Here is a 27,766-nt window from a genome sequence, read left to right as displayed (position 1 = left end):
CCACCTTTGCCTGGCGCGTCCAGGTTTCCAGGGCTGCGCGCCAGCTCCCGGCGGAGCGCGCTCGTCAGTGCTGCAGCCAGGTAATTAGCCGGCAAACGCTTCAGCGGCGGGAGCTGCCAGGAGAGCGCGCGCCAGGCGGGATGGGAGTGCGGACGCTAAATGGATGTGGCGCTAACAGGCAGAAACCCCAACTACTCACCGTTCAGAGGTTGATTCAGCGTCCCAGAGTAGAAAAACCATTTGCGAGCCCTGTCAAGGGAGCGAGCAGAGCCGAGGAGCCCCGTGCTCTCCCCAGCCCGTGAGGGCTCGGTGCACTGCCGGGACGGGCAGCGGGTCCACGTTACCCGGAGCTCGGGGACTCACAGCGTGGCTGGGCTGGAGCGAGGGCTGAGCACGCTTCCAGCGCCCTTCAGTGCCCTCTTCTCCCTCCGTGCAAGAAAGTCTCCCAGCTGCTGGCTCTTGCCCTCTCCCTCCTGCTGAGGAGCCCGTTTGCACACAGCCCCGACCCCCTCAGGCTCAGGAACGACAAACGCAGAGGCTAAGAACGTCAACTCATCTTTATTCCTCAAGTCTGTCAAATAAAAGCACAAGTTCTCTTTGGAAAAAGAAAAACGTTCAGGACACGCGGACAGTTACACGTCTACGGAGGCCTGGCCTGGGGGGTGCCGGGCTGCGGACCGACGCCGTGCTCGGCAGTCTGCGTCGGACTTGTCTTCATGCTGGCAAGAGGCTGTTTAGAGATACAGTTCAAAAAAATGCAGAAGAAAAAGACACAGGACTGCAGAATCCCACTTTAATTTAAAAGGAGGAACGGGTCCTTTTTTTTTTTTTTTGCTATTGTTATAAATATCCCATCTTACTACCTGCTAGCAAAAAAAAAAAAAAAAAAAGAAGACATCTACTTTGTTCGGTCTGATATACAGATAAACTCTACTGGAGCATGTAAGACCTCTATAAAACCTCGGTGGAACTGTGGGCTCGTCAGATGGCTATTGGCAAGCGGATGTGTTGAAGGGAGAAGTCGGAGCAAGGCAGCCGTCTGCCCCGGTTCGAGCACGCTCCCCGGGGCGGGAGCCAGCAGCGGAGCCCAGGAACCGTTGGACAGTGTTTTTCAGCCATTGCCTGCGGCTTGTACAAGCAAATTCCTCACCCAGTGTGCTGGGTCACATCAGAAAAATAAGCGACGCATGCTGGCAGAGGCAGCGTCGCCCCGTGGTTCGGGCGCTGCTGGGGGGGGGTGGTTTGGGAAACACTGCTCCCGGCTCTGCCCGGGCCTGGCTGCACCCCGCATTTCTCCGCCTGCTCGCGCCGGGGATTGTGAGCGCTGGGGCGCGACGTCCCCCCGCAGAGCCCTGCGCTGAGCGGGACTGCCCACGGCTGGCAGGCGCCGGGGACGGGCACACCGCCACCATCACCCGGGGTTCGAGCAGGGCGGCGGGCCCGCCGGGAAGCTAGCCCGTGCCCAGCGGATGCTTTTGTCCTGCTAATGCAACCACAGCTGGAATCAGAGAGAGATCTTTGCGGGGAGGGAGAGAGGAGAGGAACAACCGGGGGAGGGAAGGAGGTGGGGGACGGGTGCCTCAAGCACAGGTCGCTTCCTGGCTGTCGATGGGGATCTCGCTGCCACAGCTGCCGTCTCCGTACTGCTGGTAGGGGGGGATCTGAGGCGCTTCAATTATCAGCAGCCCCTCTGGGGATAAGGAGGCGAAGACTGTGATGGGATCCACCTCGTAGGGGAGCCTGCAAAGGGGAACAGAGAGACGAGCCGGTTTAGCATCCAGCGGGCTGGCCAGTCGGGCTTTCCCCTTCGCGCCTTCCCGTGGCCGGACACGGAGCCCTGCCCCACGCGCCCCCACGGTGGTCGTGCCCCCCGTGCCGCCCGGCTGGAAACGCTGCCCTGGAAAGGGCCGTACGGCCGCTGCGTAGTGCAGCTGAGCTGCAGGGACAAGTCACCCCAGCCTGCCTGATGCACAGGGTGACAGCAGAGAGAGGCCATGCAGGCACGGTCACGCTTGGCCTTAGTCGCAGACATCAGGGACCGGCCAGGCTTTCGCTCAGAAGCAGCAGTTTAACCCCTGTGGCTGCTCTGGGTGTCAGGCGCCCTGCGCTGCGAAGCTCCTGCCAAGGACATTCACTCTCTGTCCGTGTCTCCATCGCCATCTAACACGCCGCTGTTTCCGGCCTCCTGGGAGCTCGGGAAGTGAGCCCTGTTCACGCTTGCAAACAGCTCTGGGAAGCCCAGGCAGGAGGACAGCTCTGAGACGCCGAAAATCGTTATTGCCAAATTAGCAGTGCTCCAGCAGAGGCGAGCTGCCGCCTGCCAGCCGGTAGCTGCGCAGAGCTCGCCCAAGCCCTGCGTTATTATCGGTACGCCTGGGAGTGCTCTGGGGATATTTAAAGCCGTCGCTTGGCCTGTCTCGCCGCTGCGGGGCTCTCTGTTTAATCTCCTCGGCAGATATGTTTGACTGGATGTCACTCACAGCTTGGGCCGCTCGAGCTTCTGCAACGCATGAGTAAATCATCTTTATGTTACAGCCTGCGTCACGGCAAAAGCCTTGCCCGTAAAAGGAGCCTTGGCGGCCGCTTCCTAAAGAGCTCCTGGCTGCGAGGCGAGGGAGGGAGCGCAGCACCCACGGGGCTGGCAGCCCAAGGCAGGGCCTGGGTCCTGGCCCCAGGAAACATGGCTTTCCATGGGGGCTGAGTTCGGGGGATGGGGGGATGCAGAGGGGTTGTTTGGGGTGGAGAAGCTAATGCTGAAGCGCTGGCAGCCTGAGCTGCCCACGTCAGCTGGAGGACGCAGGCCTGGTGTTTGCTGCTTCTTTCAGTTAACCCCGTGAGCCCAGCATCAGCCTCCTGCGGCGGGGATTTATCCCACGTGCATCACCAAAGGCAGGCGCGACCGCGGGCTCAGGGCTCGCCCAGCAAGGGACGCGCCACGGCGCTTTCCGGCCTCAGGACTCTCGTTTCCTCTCTGCGCTTTGCCACTGTCTTTACAAAGTGAGCCACTGTTGTGAGACAAAGCAATAGCAATCTAATTGACAACATTCATATATATATGTGTGTGTGTATATATACGTATACACACACATATATATGTGTATTTGGGGTCTGAAGATGATTTCAGGCTATTGCATCCTGCTAAACCCTGGAGGACATGCTGGCATTTTGAGAGCAGCGCCTCACATCCCTGTTCTGCTTCCTCTCATCCTGGCTGACTCCGAACACAGCCCCAGTCATGGAGGCCAAATAAACATGCAGGGAAAGATCTCCTGCTTTGCCTTCATCAGGAAATCACTCCGCACAGCCTGAGCCGCACAGAGCCCCACGCTCTGGGTCTTCATCGGCAGCAGCCACAAGCATCACAGGAAATGTATCAGTCGAGGCCTTTGGCTGCACGGTGGGAGCACCCACTGCATGCACCCAGTGACTTGTTGGGCCTTGCTCAGCTTTGACTTGCCGGGTACCGCGAGGGATATTTGCAACACAAGCTGCAACCTGCAGGTCATCCCCTGCTGACACGAAAACTTCAGCACAGATGCCTGCAAATAAGGCTAAGAAGGAGCCCTCAGACTCGGCAGCTGGAAGGGGAGGAGACGCCCTGCGTCTTGCAGCGCACCGTGTCTGCAGTTCACCGCTTCGGCAGGCAACGGTCCCTGCGGTTTTGCAGTGTTTACTACGCCGGGGAGGCAGGCTGCTTGTTTTGCAGACAGGCAAACAGAGACAAGAGAAGTTAAATAGCCTGTCAATTCAGCGGTGGAGCAGGGAATAGATTCCAGGTCCCCTGAATCCCAAACATAACCTAAATTTCACTTCCAGACAGCTCTTCACAGCCCACAGGAGAGAGGCTCTGGCCCAGCTCAGCCTGCTGCCATCAACAGCATCTGAGCACAGTCTCTGACCTTACTAGACTGCGGGAATGGGAGGGATTTGATAGCTAGCCAGCGAGCGTTTCATGCTCTCGGGGAGTGGGGGGACTTTCCAGCTCTCCCAAACCCAGGTCGGCCCTGGAGCCGTTTCCCGCTGCAGGAAGCCACGGCGGCGCAGGGTCTGTGATACGTACTGGATTTTCTTCGTGAAGTTCTTAGAGACGATTCCTCCTTCCACCTGCTGCTCCTCATGTTTACCTAGAGGGAATGGGAATATTCAACGTTAGCATCTCATGGGGCTATTTTTCCCCAATAAGCCCCCTCCCTCACCCCCAAAACCACAACAGGAAAGTTTTGATTTAAGTTGTTTTCCCTTTCCAAGCAGAAAATCTTCCCTCCCTGGCTGGCTCAGAGAATTCCTCGCATGACCTGCCAGCAGGAGCCTTTGCGGAAGAGGAAAACACTCAGAAAAATGATGTTGGCCCCCCCAAATTGTTAAGGCTTAAGCCTGGCACTGTGGGAAGAAGCAGCTCCCTAACTTTGGTCAAAGGAGCCTTTCAGCCCACTGTTAGATGCTCCCCCGTGTCTGAGGCTGCCTCTTGGCTGACACCACCCCGCGACAGGGCTTCCTCCCCCGGATCCTCCCAAAGATGGTTCTCAGCTGATGCTGCAAGCCAGGCCGGGAGCGGTGGGCTCCTTCCCCACCATGATATGGGGAAAAGGCTCTGGCAGACAGTCCCCGTGGGGAAAGCTGCCAGTGCTGCTCCCACACCAGCGCAGCTGAAGGCCCACGGACATGCCAGATACAGCAAATCCTTGATTTGAAAGCGGGCAGAATCAAAACAAATAAACGATCATAAAATCCCTGTCTTGGGGAAAACAAAGGAAAGAGAAATGCAGGTAGTTTCAGGCAGCACCAAGCACCACCGTCTCCCCGAGGCGTGCAGGCCCAGGAGGAGCGGGAGGGAGCCAGGCCCTTTGCAGAACCGGGTGCCAGCTGCAGCGAGCCCCGCAGCCTCCGCGGCGGGCAGCAGGTTCAGGACACCTCTCCGGGGGACGTGGCTCCTGCAGAGCCACTTCAGCCGCTGTTTTGGCAAACAAGCCCAGCTGCGTCCCCAGCTGCTGCAACGCCAGCAGCTGAGCTGCTGTGGGCCAGAGTTAGAAACAGAGTCGCCTTCCTCGGCAGGCGACAGCAACGTTTCCAGAGCGTGAGTCACCTGTCACCCGAATTGCTGTCCCCTGACAGCAGCGCCAGGGTGGCAGCCGTGAGGCTGGCGGTGACGCAGCGGCGGCGGACGCTGCTGGCTTGCAGAGAGGCCGAGGTGGCATGGCTCCGGGAGGTGGCATCCCTTCTCCAGTGACCTTCCTTTGGGCCTGAGGGCTGTGCCGGAGGCTGGGGGGTCGCTCCCGGCCCCCGTGGGGTTGCCGAGGGTTGGCACAGATGTGCTCCCTTTCCGGCCGGATTTAATCAGCACGGTGCACACACCTGACCCCACTGGCCTGATTTAAACCTGACTCAGATGGTGGCTCAGACCCCAGAAACCACGAGATTAGCTTCAGAAACCACAACAGTGTCATAAAATACTGGTTCTTTCCTTGGTTTCCCAAGCCCCTGGGTTGGGGGGTTGTTTTACCTGCTGATCACCTTTATTTCCAGTAAAAGCCCCGGGGTCTGTCTTAATCACATGCTGCCAAAAGCTATGCCGTAGGAGAAAATCCTGGCCGCAATAACATCTTCGGATCGCTCAGCGCCCCTGCTTGCGGCGCTGGGCGCTGCCCACCCCTGGGGCATGCACTGGGCTGTGCGGGGCAGGCGCCGGGAGCAGCTCGGAGGTTAAAAACCCCCTCGCAGCTCTCCAGGCCTCTTTGCACAGCCTGGGTGGCTCAGCAGACCTGCGGGAAAGCCTGCAGGATCAGGCCCCCGCTTCCTCCCTGTCTGCAGCCTCCCCATCTGGCAGCTCTATGAACCCCAAATAAATACCCGGGGCCGCACCGGCGTCCCCTCACCCCTCCTTGTGTCCCCCACCCTGGCTCCTGGGCTGCTGCAGGCTCCTGCCTGCTGTATATTTTCCCAGGGACCCATTAATTTTAAGGCTGCCCTAATTGCTGGGGAGTCGCAATTGAATTTTATGGAAGCGCGGATGGCTCTCTGGTGGGGAGCCCGCAGATTCGCCCTGCCTCCGGCGCTGCCGCAGGGCCGCGGGCGGGAGCCTGCGCCGACGCGCCGTGGAGCGGGCAGGCTCCCCAGCCCATCCCCGGCTTTTCCCGCAGCTCTTCGTCCTCTGCCACCCTCGCCCTCCGCTTCCCCCGTTCGCTCGCGGGATCCATCACCCCGCCACCTCTCCCACACAGCCATATCTCTGCTCTCCTCCTGGCGCCTTCCTTTCTGCCAGGCTTTTTTTTTTTAAAAAAAAAAAAAAAAAAAAACCTCGCATTTAACCCCTTCCCTCCCTGCTCGTCGCCTCGGTTTTCCCACGGCCCACGCTGCGCCGGGGCGCAGGGCAGGGGCGGCAGGACCCCGCGTGCCGGCAGCTGGCGGACGCCCCAGCACCTCGCACAGCCGCTCGACCCCTTTAAAGGGAATTTCCCTCCGCGCAGCGAGGCTCGGTAATGCACTATAATTAACAGCGGTGAGCGCAGGGCCCCCCCGACAGCGCCGGCAGCCGGGCGCCGTGCGGGACGCCGGCAGCGCCTCTGCCGCTGGCAAGGGCAGAAATCAGGGCGTTTTGCTCCGAGGAGCTTTTTCAGCGCCGGAGCGAAGCAACGTGGGCCAGGGCAGGTCCGACGAGCAGCGCTCGGCCCCGACAGCTGTGCTGGCATCAGGGCGACCGACACCGCCGGGACTTTTGGCAAAGAAATAGAGCTGGTTTTTGCCTTTCGCACCAGATTCTCGAGCCGCAGAGCACGGCTGGAGCAGGATTTAGCTTCCCCCCCCCCCCCCCCAATTATCCCTCCTCCTCCCCAGCCCCCTGGCCGCCACTCACCTGACACCTCCACGTAGCCGTCCTTGGTTTTGACCGTCAGCTCCTCGGGCTTGAAGCTGTGCACGTTGACGCACACCTTCCAGGGCTCGCGGGAGAAGGGTGCCGGGCTGCGGCTCTCGGGGTAGCCCCCGAAGAGGGTGCCGTAGCCGGGGGCCATGCCCGAGGTGCGGGCCATGCCGGCGCGCAGCGGGCCCGGCCAGGTGGTGGTGAGCCGGGGCCGAGCCCAGTCGGGCCAGTCCGCGGTGAGGTCCCCGGCGAAGGGCGACATGCCGAAATCGTCGTCCAAGAGGCGCGAGGTCAAGCCGGGCTCCCTGAAGGGGTCGCGGACGCTGCGCCGGCCGGGGTAGTGGCACGAGAAGGGCATCTGGCTGTCGGCCATGGCTGCGTGCGCGGCGGTGGCGGCGGCGGGGCGAAGCGAAGGGCCGCGAGCGTGGCCGGGGCTGGCCGCTGCGCCCTCAGCGCTCACCTGCCTGCTCCTGGCCGCAGACTTCCCCGGGGAGCCGCTCCGGGGCCGGGGGCATCCGCTGCGCGCGGGGCCTGCGGGGAGGGGGTCGGCTCCGAGCCGGCGGCGGCGGCGACGGGATCCTCCCTCCCTCTGGAAGGACGAGATGAATAATTAAAAAAAAAAAACCAAATAAAATCGATGCAGGGGCTGAAGCAGCCGAGGCTTTAAAAGCGCAGGGAGGCGGGAGGGACTTCTCCGGGCCGGCAGAGAGAAAAACGCTTCCTGTCTGGCTTCAGTCCCAGGGATCGGGGAGAGGAAGATAAAACTTCTCAGCGCACGGAAGAGAACAAAAAAAAAACCCAGAAGAGAGAACTGCCAAGGTTGAAAAGCTGATTTCTCCCCCTCTGTCTCTCCCCGGCACTCACTGTGCCACCTTCCCTACAGCTCCCGGGCGGGAGCCTCAATAAATGCTCCCGCGCGGAGCCGAGAAACTTCTCTAACCTTCCAGCCGGCGGGGCCAGCGCTATTTATACCTATTTTGGTGGCGGGGGGGGGAGGATGTTCTGCAGTCCCTGCCCTGTCAGCCGAGTATTTTGGAGCGGATGAAACAGCCGGGGAGAATCCGGGCTGCGGCAGCTGACGGCTCCCGCCGGCCCAGGAGCCCGGCGCGGCGTGGCGGCAGCTGCCCCCCGGCTGGCTAAAAATACCCGCCAGGGCTGCGGGCCGGCTGCTTTCGCCCCGCCGTCACCCTTTAAAAACACCGGCCGTGGCGGGGCCAGGCCCCTCGCTGTAAGGCCACGTACCCCCGGGGTGGTTCAGCAGGGCGCTGCGCGGTGGGGGACGGGTCGCCGCCGGCCGCCCCCGCGCCCTGATCGTGGGGAGGGGGGAACGGCCACGCGCCAGGCGAGGCCACGGCCTGGAAGGGGCAGCGCCTGCCCCACGCGCTGCCATTGCCTCATGCGCTGCCAGCCCCATCCCCTCGTGGCAGTGGCACCATCCCCTCACGCCTCCGCCATCCCCTCACGATGATGGCGCCAGCCCCTCACGCAGCTGCCATCCCCTCATGCCACTGCCATCCCCTCACGCCGCTGCCGTCTCTTCACAATGATGGCATCAGCCCCTCACATGGCTGCCGTTCCCTCGTGCTGCCTCCATCCCCTTATGGCACTGGCACCATCCCCTCACGACGATGGCGCCAGCCCCTCACACAGCTGCCATCCCCTCATGGCAGTGGCGCCAGCCCCTCACGTGGCTGCTGTTCCCTCATGCTGCTGCCATCCCCTCACGTTGCCGCCATCCCCTCACGACGATGGCGCCAGCCCCTCACACGGCTGCCATCCCCTCATGACAGTGGTGCCATCCCTTCACGACAGTACTGCCATCCCCTCATGCCCCCACCATCCCCTCCTGACAGTGCCGCCATCCCTTCATGCCTCCGCCATCCCCTCATGGTGGTGGCACCATCCCCTCGTGCTACCACCATCCCCTCACAACGGTGCTGCTATCCCCTCATGCTACCACCATCCCCTCACAATGACGGCACCGTCCTCTCATGCCGTCGCCATCCCCTCATGGCAGTGGTGCCATCCCTTCACGACAGCACCGCCATCCCCTCATGCTTCCAGCATCCCCTCATGCCACCGCCATCCCCCCATGACGGCGGTGCCGCCTCCTCCTCCGCCTTCCTCCCCCACGCGCCCCAGCCCCGCGCACGAGCGAGCAGGGTGCGGCGGCGGCACTAATTGCAGGGCAGGAGGCCGCGCGCCCCGGGCAGAGGCGCGGCGGAGGCGGGCGAGCGCCCACCGCCCGGCGACGCCGCCCCAGCCCCGCGCAGCCGGCGGCAGCGAGGGATGGGTGTGCTTCCTCGCGCCGCGTCCGCCCTGCTCTCGCCGCCTCGCGCTGCTTCTCCGCAGCATCTGCGGTTTCCCTAATGGACTTGATGGGACTAATTACGGCGGGAAGACGTTAACTCACGGCCGGCACACGTTAATTCACTCGCTGGTCACCGCGACAGCGTTAATCACGCCGCCCTGGCGCGGTGCTACCGGGGAGGGAGCGGCGCTCGCCCGCGTCCCGCACTGCTGCCCCTTTCCTCGCCGCCCTGGCTCTGGGACGGAGGGGGTCGCAGGGTGGACGGGGGGCACGGAGGCTGCCCGTGCTCCCGGGGGTGTCTCCGGCCGACGGGGCAACGCAGGCATCGCTGCCGCGCTAGCAGGTGCCTCCCAAGGGCTCCAGCGCGGCGTTTCCCTTCTTAGCTCCAGGCCGTGCTCCCTCCCGGGCCAGGAATCCTCCTGGCCTCCTTGTTTATCCCCTTAGTCACCCTTCCCCTCTGAGCCATCCCGATTTAGCTCCTGTTGTCACTCCCCATCTCCCGATTGCTTCCCGCCGCCTGCAGCCGCCACGTCAGCTCCGGGGAGCGCGGCACGGCACCAAAGCCTCCCCTCTCCGCTGAGCCGCCTCGGGGCTGGTCCGTGCCGCTGCCCCCCCCGCGCCGCTGCGGCCCCCTCGGTGCAAGGACAAGGTGGGAACGGCGCAAGGACCCCCGCGTGGCTGGCCAGGAAGGTGCAACGCTCCCGGTGCAATGCCCTCCTGTGAGGACAGGGCTCCTCTGGGTCCCCATGCTCACGTCTCCATCCTCAGTGCCGGCCGGGAAGGCAGCGAGGGAGAGACACGTGCTGCAGCCCCACCGCCAGCTCCCGGCTCCCCGAGCTCGACCCCGCTGCTGGGTGCCTGCTGGGGAGGAGAGCAAGCTCGAGTCACTAGTCACCCCGTGGCTGCCGCAGGCCTTTGGGGTTAATCACATCCCGGGCGGGAGGCGTCCCCACTGCCCGTTGGTCCCCGGAGCGGCACCTCAGCCCTGCCTGCTGCTGGGCCGGAGCGGGGGCCATGGGGAAGGGAGGGCTGCCAGAAATGCTAGCCGCATCCCAGCGTCAGCCTCAGCCCGGGCTGGGAGCTCGGTCCTCGGCAGCCAAGACCGGAGGCAGATGCCTTTGGCTACCGCAGCGGCTGAAGCTGCCCAAAATATCCCGCTGCGCTCAAGCGTATCCAAAAGGAACAGGACAGACCAGGTTGCAGTGAGAACTACATACTGTCTGAACTTTTATTGGGACCCTTTTTTCTAAACAGGCTAACAACTTAAATACCTCAGGAAGACTAAAGAATACAGTATGCATTTCAATGGAGATCAAAGGTAGTTTTACAATGAAGTCAAATGAACAGATGGGCCGGTATAATTTGGTAAGGAATTGACCAACAAGCAAGAAGAACAGAGACACTGTTTCCCTAGCGGCTTTTCTCCTGTACTTCATTCTAAGACTTCCCGCTTCCTGGTGTTCGCACATGGAGACCTGCCACGGGGGCCCTGAGGATCCTGGGCCAAGAGGTTCAGGATGTTGTTCTCTGAGGAATAGCCCAAAAGTCAGCAACTCAGCTTTCCAACATGAGATTCGGTGCCCCAGACCTCTGGGGCACCAGTAACTAAGGACTTTGAGAAAACCACCTGCTGTCTCCCAAGAAGCCAAGCAGGACATTTTAAGACAAAGCTTTGAGTACAACAGCACTTCTGAGAGCCTCCTGGTCATGTGCAAACCTCCAGGGAGCAGCGAAAGTCATAGAAATTATTTATTCTCTAGTAAAGAAGTAATAAAACCCATTGGACGCTAAAGGGCAAAGTCTTCAGTTAGGCACCTAAATCCACCTCTTGCTCAAAAGAATAGCCTGATTGCCCAGGAGGCCCACACCTCCTGGCAGCGACCCAGCAGGAGCTCAGTACACTCGCTGCTCTGGCCACTTGCCAAGCGCCCAAAGGGAGCTGAACCTCAGGCACCCGGCCTGGAAGGGCCAAGCATGTCCCACTCCAGCTGTCAGGGTGTCGACCATGGTTTTGGAGGAGTTACATTGAAACAGCTCACATTTTCTAGCGTGTCCCACGCTTTGTTTCAAACCAGGGTGAGGAAGCCTGAGGAAAGCTCCTGTTTACTGTAGGCTTCCCCTGGCCCAGCCACCTTCCCTGAGCTCACTTGTGGGGAAAGCTCCTGCTTCTAGCGCCGAGCTCTGGGAAGGAAGCAAAGCAGGGCACAACACAAGGAAGAGTGGCTCCAGAACGCAGCGGGGTGGACATCCTGAGGCCTTGCTTCAGCGCCTGGTAGACACACAGCTGTGCTGTGTGACTAAGGCAAGCCGCTGTGCCTACCCTGAGCAATTCCTTGCACTGATGAAGGGGCAGTAATCCTCCCCTTTCCCCACAATAACCACCAAGAGCCACGAGGGGATCAGTGGGGAGAGATCAGAGATCTCCAGGGATCTTTGGTGAGCCAGGTCATGCTTTACAGCACGGAAGATGAAGAGCAAGTTCATGCTCTCCATCAGCACCTCAGGTGCAGGCTGGCCTGTCGCTTCCAAACATCTAGCGCCTTTCCAAGGAACTGCCATCTGTTAACAGAAACTGGTGCAAAGAGACGGAAATGAACAGAGCAGAGAAAATCCTCCATCTAAATGAGGTTTCTCCCTAAACTACTGGTGGTTGAGCTCCATGTAAGCCTCATTTGCCTGCCGGATGCCTCCATTCTGGCAGACGCCTCTCGGATCACCTCTCTCCAACATATATGGCAACACCTCACTTTGTATGAAAGGCTCCTATCTTCATGGACCCAGTGGCAAGACCCAAACAGCTTTAAGTAATGCTCAATAAATAAAAGAAATAAATATTAAATAACAGGCTAAGTCCTCTCAGCCTTTTCAATATATGTACAATGCATAGCAAAATAACATTGATTGGCTATTGCAGACAACAGTTTGGTACAACTTAAGTCCCCCAAAACAATAAACAACATGGAAAAAAGTTGCAATCAGCATAAAGTAAAGAACAACCAAGTGCTGTAACCATTGAAGAAAAGAAGTACACAACAGTGCTTGGAAACATCCCTTATCCTTGCTTTTCAGCAAAACTGCAGAGACTGTGCTGGGTTTGCTGGAGCCTGGCCTCAAAGCTTGGTTTGGGAGCGGGGAAACTAGCCTCACTCAGGTAGCAGGACAAGGTAGGGTCCAGCGAGCGGGGAGCACGGCCCCAGTGATTCCAGTTTCCTGGGGGATATTTGAAGCTGAATGACCATCTCTGCAGCGCCTGGCAGCCAGGATAGCAACACCCGACACAGCACGGCTCAGCTCCATTGGGAGCGCTGGGTTTCATGCTCCACCGCAGAAAGGCAACCATGACAATTCGGGGGATAGAAACAAGACTGTGGGCAGGAAAGAGTCCTCATGAATGAGGAAAGAAAAAACCTCCGAGACAGCACTCCCAAAAGACAGCCGAGATGTTTTCCTGAAGCCTTTTTACTCTCAGTGAGGTTGCAGATGTCCCTGGGCATCCCTTGCACTCAGGAGCAGCTGGCCAGCCTCAGGTTAGCAGCGACTTGCCTACACTGAAATGAGCACATCGCATTTCCACCGCAGGAAAGCTGCTCCTTGTGGAGAGTGGCAGCAGCAATCTAAAATGCCGGATGTAGAGCAAAAATTCCTTAAAAGCAATGAATGAGTGAAACAGCATTAAAAAAAGAATAAGAAGGAAAAAAAAAAAAAGCACTGGCAAAAGGCACAGAGACAGAAAAGCCCACGGGCTTCTCGCAAACTGACAGAAAACCCAATTGTCAGCTGACAGGGAGGACGATGTTTTAGATCGCACTGAAAATTTTAAATAAGTTATAAAATAAAGAGATAAATACCACCACTGAGGGAAATATGTATATATGTATATGCACTTATAAACATGCACATATACATATATACACACTCCTATACATATACCTATACACACACGCACACACAGAGAGTTGGTTAGGTCCTGTCACTGGAGATTTGATTTTGCAAGCATTTCCAGGACGCATTGTTCTCCCACGTTCTCGTATCTTCAGGTTTTCATGGGTGGGTCGTCCTTCCATAACAAACACAGGGAAGTCCTAGCGACGGCATCCTCCCAGGGAAACCAGCAGCGCCTTTCGGAGGAGCTCAGTTTCATGTTGTGCTCTGGCTTGAGGAGCCAAGGGAAACAGCGGCACCAGCCAACTGGCACCCGTACAGCGCTACCATGAGTGCGGGCCGGGGCAAGACTTCCCTTTGCAGCGCTGCAAATCCCCTTCGCTCGTCCGCTCACGAGAAAGGCAGAGGAAGCAGCAGGGCTCCTGCCGCATCCTCTACGAGATCCTAGAACCTCTGTTCACAGCCATCGGTTTCTAGTACAAATCTAATGACAAACCCTAGATCTTTAACAGGAAAAACAAACAAACAACAACAAAAACCCTCTCCCTTGCATCCTTTGGGCCATCACACACTTTCCACCTTGCTCTGGGGAGCACAACTAAACAGACACATTCACAGCAGTGCCCTGCCACAAGCTGTACCAGGAGCTACTGTCCCTTCTCCAGCCACCTTCCCCAGAGACACAGGGCTCACGCCATTCACAGGCCAATGTTGTAAACCTTTAGGCATGAACAGTGACATGGATACATTCAAACAAACAAACAGATCCAAAAATAAGTTATTGTTCCCCCAAAAATAGAATAAATAAATACTGTTAACGGTGACCACCTGCATCCATTCTGACATACAATTAAAAATAGAATAATAATAATAATAATAAATAAATAATTTAAGAGGTTTACTCCAATACAAGTCTGATCGGGAAACCCCAGGAGAGTTTAGCTGCCATGGGCTGTACGATCGGAGGCAGTCCTTGAAGCGTGGATCAGCAGGCCTGGTACGGAGCTGCTGTAAGCCCAGCGCCACCCTCAGAGCCAGCTCCTTTCCCGTGATCGATGTACGCTGCTCCCCTTGCTGTGGTGCTTTGTTCGCCTGTCCCCATCAACAGGGGACTCAGCTCAACGCTATGTCTTGATATTTACACCAGTTGCACAAAGCCTCTTCTCTTGTCTTTTCTCTTTTCTTTTCTCCACCTGGCTCTCTGTTTCATTGCTACAGATGCGCGTGTGTGTCAGGGGGTACTAATGGGCACAAAGCTACTCCTGTAAAATCGCTAGATTTGGGGCTTGGGTTTTGGTCTCCAGTCAGTGTGATCAAGTCTCCTCAGGGAGCGGAAGGACGGGGTGTTTGGAGATCAAGCTGGGAAAGACTCTTTGGGGAAGAAGCACAAGGTTTTCAGCCCTTTACAGAGAAGGGAGCTTGCTGCAGAAGTCTGCCAGCAGCGGGGTGCCCAGGGCACCCGGCCCGAGGGCCGGGCAGCCAGCACCCCACCGCTCTCCCCGCTGCTGCCTATACCAGCACCTCACAACACAGCGAGCACCCACTTTTGAGCCCTCAGTCACAGCCCTGATGGGCTTGCTCAGCCCTGCCACAAACACCGTTTTCTGTGTCTGGGAGGGTGGCCTCTGGGGAGAGGGCCACGTGGCCCCACCAAGCCACCGACCTCGACAGCAGCCCTTAGCTATGCTATGTGGGTACAGGCACGCAGCAACATTTCACCTCCACTACCCCCAACCCCAAATCACCTGCACAGAGCGTGGCAGGGGGATGAGCCTGGAGAAGAGGGGGGCTCTCGGGGTTGAAGGCACAGGCCGAGGGGATCAGCAGGGGAAGGCTACTGGCAGAGAGGGACCCCCCTGCATAAAACTGCCTCTTGCACTGCCCAGGTACACATATAACCCACACTGCTGTGCTTGCTAACAGATAACATGGGTTTATAGGCTTAATAAGAGGGTAATTCAGATCCATGAGAACAACACACTGCACCTGGCCTTCCTCCACCAAGGGCTTGGCCCGTTTACCTGTGCCAGCAGGCCCGGGGCTGCAGGTAGCGCTGTAGCTGGCAAGTTTGCAACTCTCTGTATCCATCCCCCTCCTTCTCCTCTAGCAGATGCTGTCTCCACTTAGCCCTTTTCTGTGACACTTAAAGGACACACCTCCTTGACTCATTAACTCCAGCTCGTTAATAAGCATGCCGGATGGAAGGGGAGGGGATGGGAAAAGGGAGGGAGGGCAGGCTTAATCCCAAATTAGCTTCTCTAAGCACCCAGGTGTTGTAAGAGAAAGAAACTCCTCAGCACCAGCTCAGCCTGCGCTGGGAGAAGCCTTTGTTTCCCTGCAAAACACAGTAATTGCCCAGCCAGCTGGGCTGGCAACTCTGGCAGGGAGACAAAAACGTGGGGCCCAGGGCCCTGGAGCCCAGCAGAGCCCTCCTGCCGCCAACTGCCAGCGGCTCCTCGGAAAAATGGGGAATTAGCTGAGACCCCTGCTCTGTGCCATCCTCCCACCGATAAACCAGGAGCGCAGGTGCTCCCCGCCGCAGCTCTGCAGCCAGGGGAAGAGCACCAGGAGGAGCTGAGGGAGCGCTCGATAACCCCGCGGCCGCAGCCGAGAGCGGAGTCCTTCCGGCCACGTGCAGCGCAAGGGATGGCAAATGTCCCCATGCCTTATACAGGGGGAAGGGGAGGGAGCGCCAGGGCTGCTGCGCCTGCTAATCCTGCCTTCAAGAAGAGCCTGACAGCCTCAAGGAGAAATGATTTCCTGAAATCCTCCTGGGGCTGCTTAAAATTGCTGCCTGTTATGAGAAAGGGGAGTTGAGATCCCCTGGCTCATGCAATGCGCTCTTAACCCTGTGCGCTCTGGCTGGCCAAAGTGGCTCTCGCCCGGCTCCTGCTGGGCCCTGCCGCAGCAGCGTAAAGGCCACAGAGGACCAACCTGCCCTGTGATGGGGTGGCCTCAGCCCCAGGGATGCCCCTCTGCCTTTGTGCCGATCAGCATAAACACAGGGCACGATGGCTTTGCCCGCGAGCGGGGCGCTGCATGCTGCTGGCCTGCCTGGGACAGGACGGGGAGCTGACACCGTCTGTGCCCTCCGGGGTAGGGGCGGCTGGGCAGCCCCCGGTGCTGCCACTGCAGACAAAGGCACCGTGTTGCTCATGCTATACCCCTCAGCTAGTGTATCTTACTGGAATTAACCCAGCATCCGTATCTCCCTACAGTCCCACCAGCCGTGCACAGGTCCCCAGCAAGGACCCCCTTAGAAATACCCCAAACACCCCCAATTGCAAGAGGGGTCCTCCAAGACAGCAATCCCAAGCTAAGCGCCACGACTCCTGCATCCTGCGCTGCGCCTGCCCCTCAGAGCGCCGGGTGGTGCCGGCTCCCCGCTCCCTCTGCACCCCCTGGCCCCGTGTCTGCGTCAGACCTCTGCAGCATGCTCATGAGCAAGTCACAGTGCTGGGAGGGGATTAAAACACGACCCTGTGAGAAATGAATCCACGCCTGGGAGGAAAGGACAGGAGAAAGCAGGGGCAGGACTTCCTTTTCTCCAGGAATTATGTCAGGAGGGATTTCTAGCCTTCTATTTATAGCAGGGGCAGGCTGACTGGCAACAAATAAATATTCTCTCGTGGAAGAGGCCTGCTGCAGAGTGGGGAGAAATTCTGCAGGAGAGACCCAAGGGCCCTGGTATTTGCCTTAGTGGGGACAGGATCACCCCCACTCATCACCAAAGCCTTCCAGCCAATTCCTCCCTAACTGTGACTCTCCCTGCAACATAAATTACTTTGCTGGCTCTTGGTTTGGCAGGAGAAAAGCAAGCAACTAAATTCTCTCTTTTGGACCAACTGCTAGCGCTTGGAGAGCGGCATGGAAGAGGTGATGATGGGGTGGATGGAGTAGGTCTGTCATTAGAGACCCTCTATAAAGCCCTGACCCTCTTTCTGGCCCTGGCCCGGGGAGCTGAGACGTACCCCCCATGCTCTGCAAGGCCACGAAGGTCCCTGCCTGCTTCTGGGGTTGCACCGCGTCAGGTACACGAGGGCTCTTACTCTGAACTGTGCAAGGGGGACCCGCCACTGCCACCACATCGGTATCGGGGATGATTGTTATCGATGGCCAGGTAGGTGGGAAGGAAGTAGAGAATGCCAGGAATTTAGCGACAACATCGGCGTGTGAGCCGCTGCCGCCGGCACTCCCTAGCGACGGAGGCTGTTGGAGCTGCCTCCTGAGTCATAGCTCTTGCTCCTGCTTCGGCTGCTTCTAGGGCCTGAACTCCGGCTGCGGCTCCTGCTGTTGTCACTGCTGCTGCTCCAGCTTCGGCTCCGGCTCGTCCGGTAGCTGGAGTAGCTCCGGCTCCGGCTCGGAGAGCGGCTAAAGCTGCTGTACCAAGAGGAATAGCTGCTGGCGCTACTGGAGGAGGACGGACTGGGCCGATAGTAGGGGATGGGGCGTTTGCGGGCACTGTGGGGACACAAAGAGAGGTGTGTTACTAGTAACACAAGGATAGATTTACTGCCAAATTCTCCAAAAAGCACTATTCTGCACAACATCTCCCAAAAAGGGAGGAGACTAGGATAGCTGATAGGCCTTGGGATTCAGACTGCCCACCTTCAAGGCCCTGGGAAAGGTCCCAAGCACCATGTATGAGGTCAGGCTCTCTCATGGTCTCTGCTTGGAATGGTCTGACACTGTCCTAAAGAGCCCTCAGCTGGAGGGCTAGAGAAATCACCTGGACGGTGAGAAAAAAAGTTCAAGGCCTTCTGTCACTCAATATTTGATTCCTTCTTCTTTGCGGGAGATCTATCACAATGGAAGTCCTCTATGGAAAGTCTGGGGGGGGATCCACCCAGTATCTGGTGGGTCAGTCCCTGCTCTGACTTCATCTGCTTTATTTCTTCAGCTGCTGTAAATGAGAGCCTCTGCCTCCCTTTGCCTCTGTCAGCAAAATGCCAAGTCCTTGGAGGGGCAGAAAGGCATGCTGATCTGGCTCCAGGAAACCGGTCTCCTCCTCGAGCTGGGAGAGCAACCTCCTCTGGTGAGGGCTGGGACCAAAGAAGATCCCACGTCCTCCCAGGGAGTTATGGCTCAGCTTGTCTCCAAGGGACAGGACTGCATCCCCTTACCTTGTGATGCGCCGAGCTTCAAGGTGGCTAGGAGAATCTCTCCTGCGTTTCCTCAGGGGTGAATAGGACCTCCGTCGCCGCCTCCGATCACGCTCCCTGTGCGACTCCTTCTCACTAGAGCCATACTTGTGCTCTCTCTCACGGTCTCTAAGGAAGAACCGGTTTGGAAACTGTCACTGCGGGGTTCTTGTGACTGCAATTGGCTGGGTGGGTTTTGAACACAGGTGCAAATACCCATGCAGGGACAGGTGAGTGCAGGACACTCAGCTCCAAACAGGATCTACTCTAAGCTAAATATTCTGGTGGCATTAGCCCAGCGCACACCCACTGGACAGAGGGACACTCATCTAGCCTAACAGATGGGCATCTGCTAATTGTGGGCTGGAGGTTCCCAGCAGTGTCTCCCCGTGGCTCTGTGCTGCCAAGCTAACGTGGTTTCCATGTACCTATCTCTATGGACGCGCTCTGTATTTCCACAGCTCCACTACAATTGCTCTTGCTAGCTGTGCTACGAAAGGGGGTGAGAACAACCCTTCCAGCTGGCTCCACATTGGTGAAGGCCCCAGGTATCCCAGCAAGGCTGTGCAGCATTACCAGGGGTAGGCTGGCTCGGCAGAGCTCTCCGTAAGGAGTGCCAGTGTTGCTATGGTTTTATCTTTTGTTGAATTGCTGTACATGTCAGCACAGGCCCTTCCATGGAGTGTAGTTCCCGTCATACACCCCTTTCCTTGCTCAACGTCATCTGTAAAGCAACACATTTCAGCTCAAGGGCCCTATCCTTGCACACAGGGAATACACCTGCCTACACTGGTGCAGGGACCGTCACAGCCTGCAAGAATCAGACCTTGGGAATGCAACAACGTTTTAAGAGTGTGTAACATTCACAACATGCCCAGCAGCAGCTGGGGGAATTAGATCCTGTTGCTTGCCCTCAGCAGCCAGGCAACGCGGGGAGCGTGAGCTGGCTTGCCAGGCCTCTGCGAGTCTTGCACGGCTCCGTGGAGGAGCTGCTCTGGAGGGCAGAATGCCCTAGCACAGCGGGGAAGTGGCAGAGATGTTACCAGAAAAAATTGCCCAAAGGGAAGCTGGGGGAGCAGTTTAGGCCTGCCAGAACAAACCAGCAAGTATGCTGGAGTCCAAACAAGTGATGGAGGCAATCAGAAAGCACGAGACACCAGACACTGCATGAGGAGATGGCTGTACCTGCCAGGGCTGTAATGGGAGTAACTGGGGCTCCGACGAGGCCTCGAACTCCTGCTCCCAGGACTTCTTTTGCAAGACTTGGAGGAATAGCTGGGGGAACGTGAATAAGACCTGGGGATAGACAAGAGCCAGAAAAGGGTTAAAGATCCTGGAGGTGAGGCTGCAATAGACTCCTCTGAACCTGGGCTCATGGGGGAAGAGGTGCCCCACTTTTCAGGCTCTCAGCCCAGCTCTGGAGGAAGCAGTTCACCACAAGCTGTGTACATCCCTGGGCTTCCCAAATTCTTATCCCCCTTCCCTGAGGGGCCTGCCAGCCTGCAAGAGCTAGACATTGCCCAGGGTCACAGGGATAGCTGCTTAAACGGACCTTACCTTTTCCCTGAGGAGCAGGATCTGCTTCGGGAGTACCTGGGGGAGGCCTCGCCGTGTGAGGAATGGGAGCGGCTGGAGTGGCTGGAGCCAGGAGAGGACCTGCCCGTGCTGGCATATGACTCGCTGCGGGAGCTCGGCCTCAGTGGGGAGCTGTGGGCTGGGGACGGGAGGAAGTTTCGCTTCTTCTCCGAGCAGCCAAGACACGGAGACAAGCACCCTCTGTGAACATATGTTTGGATAGCCACTGAGGCTGTAGTTGAGCTAGGACCGGTCCCTGGCCATGGAGAGCACCACACTTCAGCTAACAGTACTCCCATCATCCCACTTCCCACCTGAGGATAAAAAAACCTCCCAACTTCCTAAGCTCCCATTGCAGGAAACCCATTGCATGGGTTGTGGCACAAGAGCCACCCGCCAGGGTTGTGCCAGGGAAAGGCTGTGGGAGAAGGTTAAGATGGCATCGGTGCCTTCTGAGGTCCTGCAGGATAGCAGCTTCTGCTCCATGACTGACACAGCACACGTGTCTGGTCGGCAGAGTGTGGGCCAGGCCAGTGAGCTGTGCAGGCCCATGGGCGGGGAGCAAGGTTGGGAGAAATCCTGGAGCGGGGATAAGGCAGAGCAAGGCAGGGCAAAGACACGTGATCCTGGCCTGGCCGTGGAGTGGCGCAGGCGGGAACCGAGTGTGCTCGTCCCATTGCCTTTGGACAGGGCTGCACGAATTCCTCCGACTTCAAAAGAAGTGCCCTGGTTCTGAACTGGGGTTAGCCCAGCCATGAGCCACCCTACCAAAAGCAATGGCTAGATGCAATTCCAGATCTACCCATGCGAAGGCAGAGTTATCCCACTGGAGTCATAACGTGAAAGGTATCTGTGGCCCTAAAATTTTACCCTCTAGCTGAAAATTCAGGGCCGGTTCTTCTTAATGCCAATTCCTCTGCCTCTCCCCTTCTCTGATACAGCACTCCTACCACCAGACCACGTCCTGATGCTAACTTTCAGGATTTAAGACCTCAGGGCCTGAGCTGGAAGAGCTCCCTAACATCACTAGCCTTAGGCATAGCCTTGGGTACCAGCTACTTTGCTGCAGTATCTTCATCCCCAGTATGCACCTGGCAAATGGCCAGCGCCTCCAGGAATGGGAGGAGGCGATGGAGGCTGGCATCTACTCCTCTCTCTTGATGATGACCTGTAGCATCTGACTGTGGTTTAGCTCCTGTCCCCGGCCCCCCAGCTCTGATGCTCTGTGACCCCAGCGCACAGAGCTGCTGCTGGGTTATCCCAAGCCAGTGAGGCACTGGTCTCTCCTTGTGCTCCCCCCATGCAGAAAATGCCATCTTGTCACCCAGGACCAGTCCTGAATGAGCCAGGAAGGGACAGACTAGATTTGGCTCAACGGACAGGAGGAAAAACAGCCTGTAATGGTTTTAGGGAAGATGAATCCTGCCCTCCTTTCCCACAGTAGGCAGAGGGAGGGAAGTTATATGGCAAGCCCCCAGTCTACCATATTGGACTTTTCCCAGAAGGGCAAATGACTCTCTTCTTTTGCAAGATCATGACCAGCTGAGCAGGGCTGTGTTCAGGACACAGCCTGGCCCAGGGCCAAATCCCATGTTGGCCACACTAATGCCAGGAGAGCAGGCAGACGCAATCCCTGGGGGCATGATGGCTGGGTTTTCATTTTCCTTCTCAGTCTGAAGTATTAGTCATTGCCAGGCTCTGGACTCCAGACTGGCAAGATTTATGGTCTGATTTATGCCTAACTGCATCCAGACCACAAAAAACTTCCTACAAGCTCACCACTGCGACTGGCAACTGGACAGGAGACACAGAGCCATCCCAGTAACAAGGTATCAGGTATGTGGCTGCCAGTAGCAGCCACTGGTAATCACTGACCTTCGGTCTTGTCCCTGGGCATCTGGAGATAGATTTTCCAAAGCTGTTCCCTTGCTCTGGGAAAAGCAACTGGTGAAGGAATTTCCTGAATCAGAGCTGTTATCGCTGTTGGCCAGTTTGGGCTTCCCGGACGAGAAGGCATGGCCAAAGCCATCATGGACTAGACTTCTTTTCTCCTGGCTGTCCTTTGACCTGGAGGAGCTCGTTTGAGTGGAGGGAGGGGAGGAAGTATCGTTTCCTGAGTCATATTCATGATACTCTCCATTCTGGCTGGCTAGGTTGCCAAGCGGGCTGTCTGTTTTGGTAAAGAGGTCAGCAGAAGACCCTGACTGAGAGATCTGAAAGCAAAAAAGCCATTTGGCATTGTTTGAATGTTTTTTGGGGGTGTCGGTTTTGGTTTTATTTTGTCTGATTTGTTTTAAATAAACCCAGAAATTTTACCGTCATGATGCACTGAAACAAAAGGAAAGAAAGAAACAAAGTAAGAAAGAAAGCAAAAGAAGAAAGAGAAGAAGAAAACAAAAGCACATATCCCTGAAAGAAATCCACAGTAAGCAGAAACTTCTTTTCCCCCTGCTATAATAACGGGAAGATTTAGAGATCATGCAAAGAGTATCAGCATGCGATTCATGTTAAAACAAAAGAGTTCAACAAAGTAAATGGGGAACTAAAGAATCAAAATAACTAACTAACTAAATAAAAGAGGTAAAATGAAGGGAAAAGCCCTTATTTAACCTGAAAGAGGGGGAAAAAAAAGAAACAGGAATATACATACAAAAAACTACATACTGCTTGGAAAGAAAACAAAAACAAAACTAAATCCTAAGTAAGTCTGACTTTTTTTTAAGCTTGCTTAATAAGGAAATTGAATGAATATCACTAAAATGAATAATGAAAAATAAAACAAAATCAAGGGTTTCTGTACAAAGTAAAAACTGGCAAACAAATAAGCTTAGCATTTTGAAACTAAAAAAAAGAAAAAAAGAAAAAAGGAGGGGGAGGGGAAAAAAGAAAATTCCCTCTGGAAATAAAAATTATACTGATATTTCTTTGTGTGCTTTTTTTCCCCCTGAAGAAGGTATAGCTAAAGCGCTCAAGTGACCTCTAATAAATTCCCTGGTGTCTTGCGGATAGCATCCACTTACCCATCAAGAACTCCTCCTTTAGTAGGTAAGGTGTAAGAAAAAAGGAAGAGCGGGCAACATAAGTCCATCATTAGAGTCTCAAATTACAAGAAAAAAACATAAACCCTCTCTTCAATCCACACTGCCAACTGTTTGCTTGACTCCTCTATGTATGTCGCGACTGCTTTTTGTCTGCTTGTCTCGTTTATTATTCACTTTTGTGTCCTTCTGTTTTAAATTAGGCTGTTCAGCCAGTTTCTTGAGGCTGATTACTTGTGCCAAAAAGTCGCACCTTGTTCTAAATCCCCTTTGGGTTCATGATGGCCCACAGACACACGGACGTGACCAAAGGAGGTAAAGTGAGGGGAAAAAATAAAGAGAAGGGAAAAATCCTCCCGCTGTGATGAGTTAGAGAGCTATGGGGATGGGGAGGACAGCCCTGCTCCTACTAGCTGCCAGGATGTGTTCAGCCATACCTCACCGGGGTTTCGGCGGGCAGCAGATCCCAACTGGGGCCGGCTAGGACCACACATCCACTTCGGCTGCCCCGGGCAGGGCTGTCTTTGGGGACCTAAGCACCACCGGGGTGGATTTACCTCACTTGAGTAGTTTATCCCTTCAGTTTTTACTGACTGGTATCTGCCTGAGCCAGTCCAGGAAGGTACCAGCAGGGAAGGCAGGGAGGCTACACCGACGCTAACGCCTATGCCATAGGGTCGCAGGTTAGACCAAACCTGGACCCAACACAGCTGCGCTCTCCATGGGGCTTCCTCCTCATTCACTGAAATGCTCCAGTCTCCTAATTTGCACCTCTAAGGTTTGGTTCAGGGTCCTTGCAGTGTGGACACGGATACGTGTGGTTCCCCCACTCCAGATAGTCCTCCAACACTATACCAGCAGGCCCTGCTCCCTCAAGCACCTGCACACATCCTCCTGCCATGTTCTGGGATGCCTGATCTCCCTCTGCGCCATGCTCTCCAAACATCGCCCAGGGGAGCTGGGGCTCACTCTCAAGTATCTGGGGTATCCTGAGCTGAAAATCCACATCATGACATTGGCTGTGTCTCCGGGCAGCAGAGGAGATCTGTGTCAGGTGTCTCACAGCATGGACAGGGCCAGGGCTTAGCCTTAGATGGCATGGACAGAAGGCAGCGGCACCAGCTGGCGCAGGGACAGGACTCTCTCCCTCATCCACAGAGGGACTATAGACAAAGACCAGATCCTACCTATATGGAGTTCCTCCATCCCACCAGATGGTGCTTTCACATCCCCCCTCCGGCCTCTAGCATCTGACATGTGTCCCTTGGGTGGGGTTGCTCTTGACCCGATTCAAGAGGCATCAACTGGGTCAGGGAGGTCTGACTCAGATTCACACACTGAAACCAGCAATGTCTGAAACCAAAGTGGAGCTGCTCCGAGAGAAAGCTGCCAGCACACAGAACGGGTCCTCCTTGCACAGAGGACCATCCACAACACCCTCACACTCTGAAAACACTTCAAATTGGAGGATCTCCAAGTACCTTCCTACCGTCCCCAGAGATAGGAGTATTGCTGTGTCTGGGTAAGTCACAGAGGAACAGGAATTAGACCATCCCAGCAAATCCATGCTAGAACTGGCGATGCTCCGTGGCCTCCTCTCCATCCCACACTGACCTCCACGCCATTTTCAGAGTCCTAGACTTGGAGACCCTAGGAGCCCTGGCAGGAGACATGGGAAATGAAGGGATCCTAGCGCTTATTTACTCCAGTGGAAACTGGGATGTCAAAGTGCATAAGACAGACAGGTACCTGGCTCTCCTCCAGTTTCCACCAATGCTTACTGAAATCCTAACACCATATCTAGTGCTCTGAGAGAACTAAGCTCCTTGATTCGAACCACTGTTCTCTCTCCACCGACATCTCAGAAGATACAGGATTGTTTGCATTTTCTAATGCGGCACCAGATTTTTTTAGAAGATAGCTTATGGTTTGCTTTGGATCTGAACCACAACCAAGATGTAGCCAGCTCCTGACTACCTTTTACTTATGGGCATAAAAACATCACCACAGGTACTCCCTGGCTGCACAGGTAGGAGAGCCCTGGAGTGGGCACGTCTGGCTGTTCAGAGGGATGCTGACAACACTATGGCACATGCAAATGCCTCACTTCTTTCTTCCAGTCTAAAACGGAAGATGACCTTTTTAAATCTAGCAGTTCCTGCCATTTCTAAAACAGCTCTTAAGACTGCCCCTGGGATATATGCTCTTGCTTTGCCTTTGCTGAAATTTACCTTTCAAAGCAGCAACTGCTCTTAGTGCAGCACATCTATGAAATGATTTGAGAGCCAGCAAGCTCCTCTTTAGCCCAACATCTGCGCTAGCTGCACTCTGGGAAGAGGCAACATGTGGATATATGTGAAATATGGAGTACACAGCCCACGTGAGGGCTGGAAGGCCTGGCCTGGGCAAAGCTAGTGCTTAAGGGAAGGAAGCAGCTTTCCAGCCCACCTATGCTGGTGGGCACCAGGCTCTACGGGAGGTAGAGCCAGGATAGGAACCACTTGAGCCTGCAAAGGGCACGAAAGCTGAAGGAGCTTCACTCAGACCTCTGCTTGGAGGCAAACTCCCCCTCTGCTGACCTTGACTTTGCTTCTCGTTCCATTTTACTGCTTCGGAAAGGCACATCAGCCCCACAAAACAGAAACCGTGAGCCACATCTGAAAACATTGCGAGTTCAATTGAATTTTAATGCCTTTTTATTTTTCTAGGGTGTTTTAAAAAAGTCTGGTCTTTTATGAACCTAATTTGCTCTGTGTGAACGCTTGGATTTTTTCCTCCTCTCTAATAAGTAATTAAATAATCTCAGTGAACTTTGCTTCCTCCAGCTTTCAGCAGGGGGACCTACTGCTGCCCTCAGGGGTACCCAAGATATATATTTATCTCTTTTTTGTTTCAAATCATTATTTAATCAAGATGAAGGGGGAGTAGAAATGAGGCCCTCGCTCATACTTCAGAATGTAACTTTGAGTGAGCTCCTAGATCAAGAGGCAGTGCAGTCAAATAGGTTACAAAAATACAATCACTACCAGTCTTCCAATTAAACTGAACAAGTCCATTTACTGTGCTTCAAACAGCCCTGAGGAGAGAGATGACTATAAATGTTCTCAGCCATATGGGGACAGAGATCTAGCAATGAGCAGCACGGCACAGCCTGGGTTATAGTTGGGGGATTTTTCTTGGGTCTTTCTCTCTTGTTTTGCGACGTGTTTCAAAGCGGAGTTAATTTCTTTTTCAGAGGCACATAATGTCTCCCTCTCTCTCCTTTGCTGTGCATTATAATAAGGAAAGGAATAAAAAGCTGGTGTCAATGACCCCAGCAAGCCTTGCTCTCCGCGACGGCCGGGCAGACAGCTGCCACGCCGGCTGATGAGCCGCGGGCAGGGGAAGCAGCACCTGCTGAGGGGCTGCCTGGGGCAACGAGGCCACGGGCTTGGTCGGGCTGTGCTGCTCAAGAGGAACATTCATCTTCTGGAGCAGTCGGGGGCAGGCCTTTCCCCAGGGAAAATGGGTTAAATCTGCTATCGGTTTGCCTCAGCCGAAAAGACAACCTTCTATTAAAATGAATATAAAGATACTGGGGCTGTGGGGATGCACTGTTAGCCCATTGTGCAGAATTATGAATTGCTGACTCCAGGAAAATTGAGTGAAAAGATACCTTGTAGCTAGATGATAGAGAAGGCCCCCATCCTGAGCTCTCCAAAAGAGCCAAGTTAAGCCGGGAAACCTGAAAACAATGGTATGACTGTCCCTGCAAGGCCAGATATTGGGTTATTTGGGGCTGGATGATAACACTGCCACGTGGCCTGGGTCACAGATCCATTCTTGGGGGTAAATTCCTGCAAAGATTTACCGCTTTGCAAAAACCCCTTTCAGTCCGCTGGGGCGCAGCCAGCGCTGCGAGCTGCAGGCCAGGGCGTCCCCGGGACAGCTCGGGCTGGGCTGGCACAGCCTTGGGCCAGGGTTCGCCTCCCACCACCTCCTTTGGTGGCTGGCAGGAGGCTGCGCTGCTGCAGGCATCCCTCCCTCGCCCCTCGTCTCGGGCTCCTGGCCCCCTGGGTCCCGAGTACTGTGCTGCGAACGCACCACAGCTCCACCACGGCCAGGGGTAACTTCAGCTCCCTGGCTGGGAGGGGAAAATAAGAAAAGTAAAAAGAGAACCATTTCCATATTCATACATGCAAGGAGCTCCGGGGGGCTTTCCCTTTCTATTCTTTAAAGGCAATTTTTGTTGACAGAAACATGGTATAGAACAGCTAAAGGAAAAACAGCTAAACCAAAAAGCCAGGCTAGAAAACACAAAGCAGCATCAAGCCAATATCCAGGCCTGCTACAAGGTTCCTGGAGCCGGGCTGCACACCCTACCTCCGCCCCTGCACAGCCTTTCCCCACTTCCGTCCTTCTGCCGGCACATTAGCACCAAGACAAACGGTGCCATTTGGAGCAGCCTTACCCCCACTGAGCCTCATTGGAAACGTGGCTGACGACTATGTTAATTTGTGACATTGTAAATGAGTTTCGGTGGAAGTTAAGGAGCTGGCAAGGAAAGCGCAGGCAGTGTGCAGTTATCTTCATCAACTGCAACAAAAGCAATTAGATTCGTGCCCTGCAGGTATTTATATTGCGCTGTTAAACTAAAAGCACAGAGGCATGTAATATATCTGTATCGGTGTGGGATAAAGCATCTGCGGCAGGTTAGCGGGGGTGTTACTAGTGTTCAAAAATAGATGCTGCATATTACCCACAGTTTCGCTGCATGCTGAGGCACAGACCCATAATCCTGTTCCCAACCGGTGACTATTGCAGCTGCAGGTGATTAAAGGGAAAAAGAGAGGGAGAAGCCAGGAAATCCGTTGCAGAAAAGAAAAGTAGCAGGGAACTTTGGGAGTGTTTTTGCACGTGTGCGCGTGTATCAGCTCACACAGGCAAGAGGGGAAGCAGCAGCAAGGTAGATGCATGGGCAGGG

At 55.7% G+C, this 27,766-nt stretch overlaps 1 protein-coding gene across 3 annotated transcripts in view; it reads right to left on the bottom strand.

The window, feature by feature from the left end:
- Nucleotides 1-539: 539 nt before the first annotated feature.
- The window catches only part of LOC104141637 (serine/arginine repetitive matrix protein 4), a 55,996-nt gene continuing 28,769 nt past the window's right edge, over nt 540-27,766 (bottom strand). For 2 of the 3 annotated variants that reach the window (XM_068911482.1, XM_068911483.1), the window contains exons 9-13: nt 21,641-21,978; nt 19,748-19,966; nt 19,376-19,486; nt 18,173-18,319; nt 17,119-17,510 (exon numbers count right to left, since the gene is read on the bottom strand). In XM_068911482.1, coding sequence (XP_068767583.1) covers nt 17,246-17,510; nt 18,173-18,319; nt 19,376-19,486; nt 19,748-19,966; nt 21,641-21,978 — 1,080 coding nt within the window. In that variant the 3' untranslated portion in view covers nt 17,119-17,245. Of the gene's footprint in view, nt 1,741-4,060; nt 4,125-6,850; nt 7,446-17,118; nt 17,511-18,172; nt 18,320-19,375; nt 19,487-19,747; nt 19,967-21,640; nt 21,979-27,766 lie in introns of those variants that run through there. The other variant, XM_068911484.1, reaches the window with a different exon arrangement.

This window comes from Struthio camelus, chromosome 17 (genome assembly GCF_040807025.1).
Source record: "Struthio camelus isolate bStrCam1 chromosome 17, bStrCam1.hap1, whole genome shotgun sequence".
Classification (NCBI taxonomy): domain Eukaryota; kingdom Metazoa; phylum Chordata; class Aves; order Struthioniformes; family Struthionidae; genus Struthio; species Struthio camelus.
This window is presented reverse-complemented; position numbering and strand designations above follow the sequence as displayed.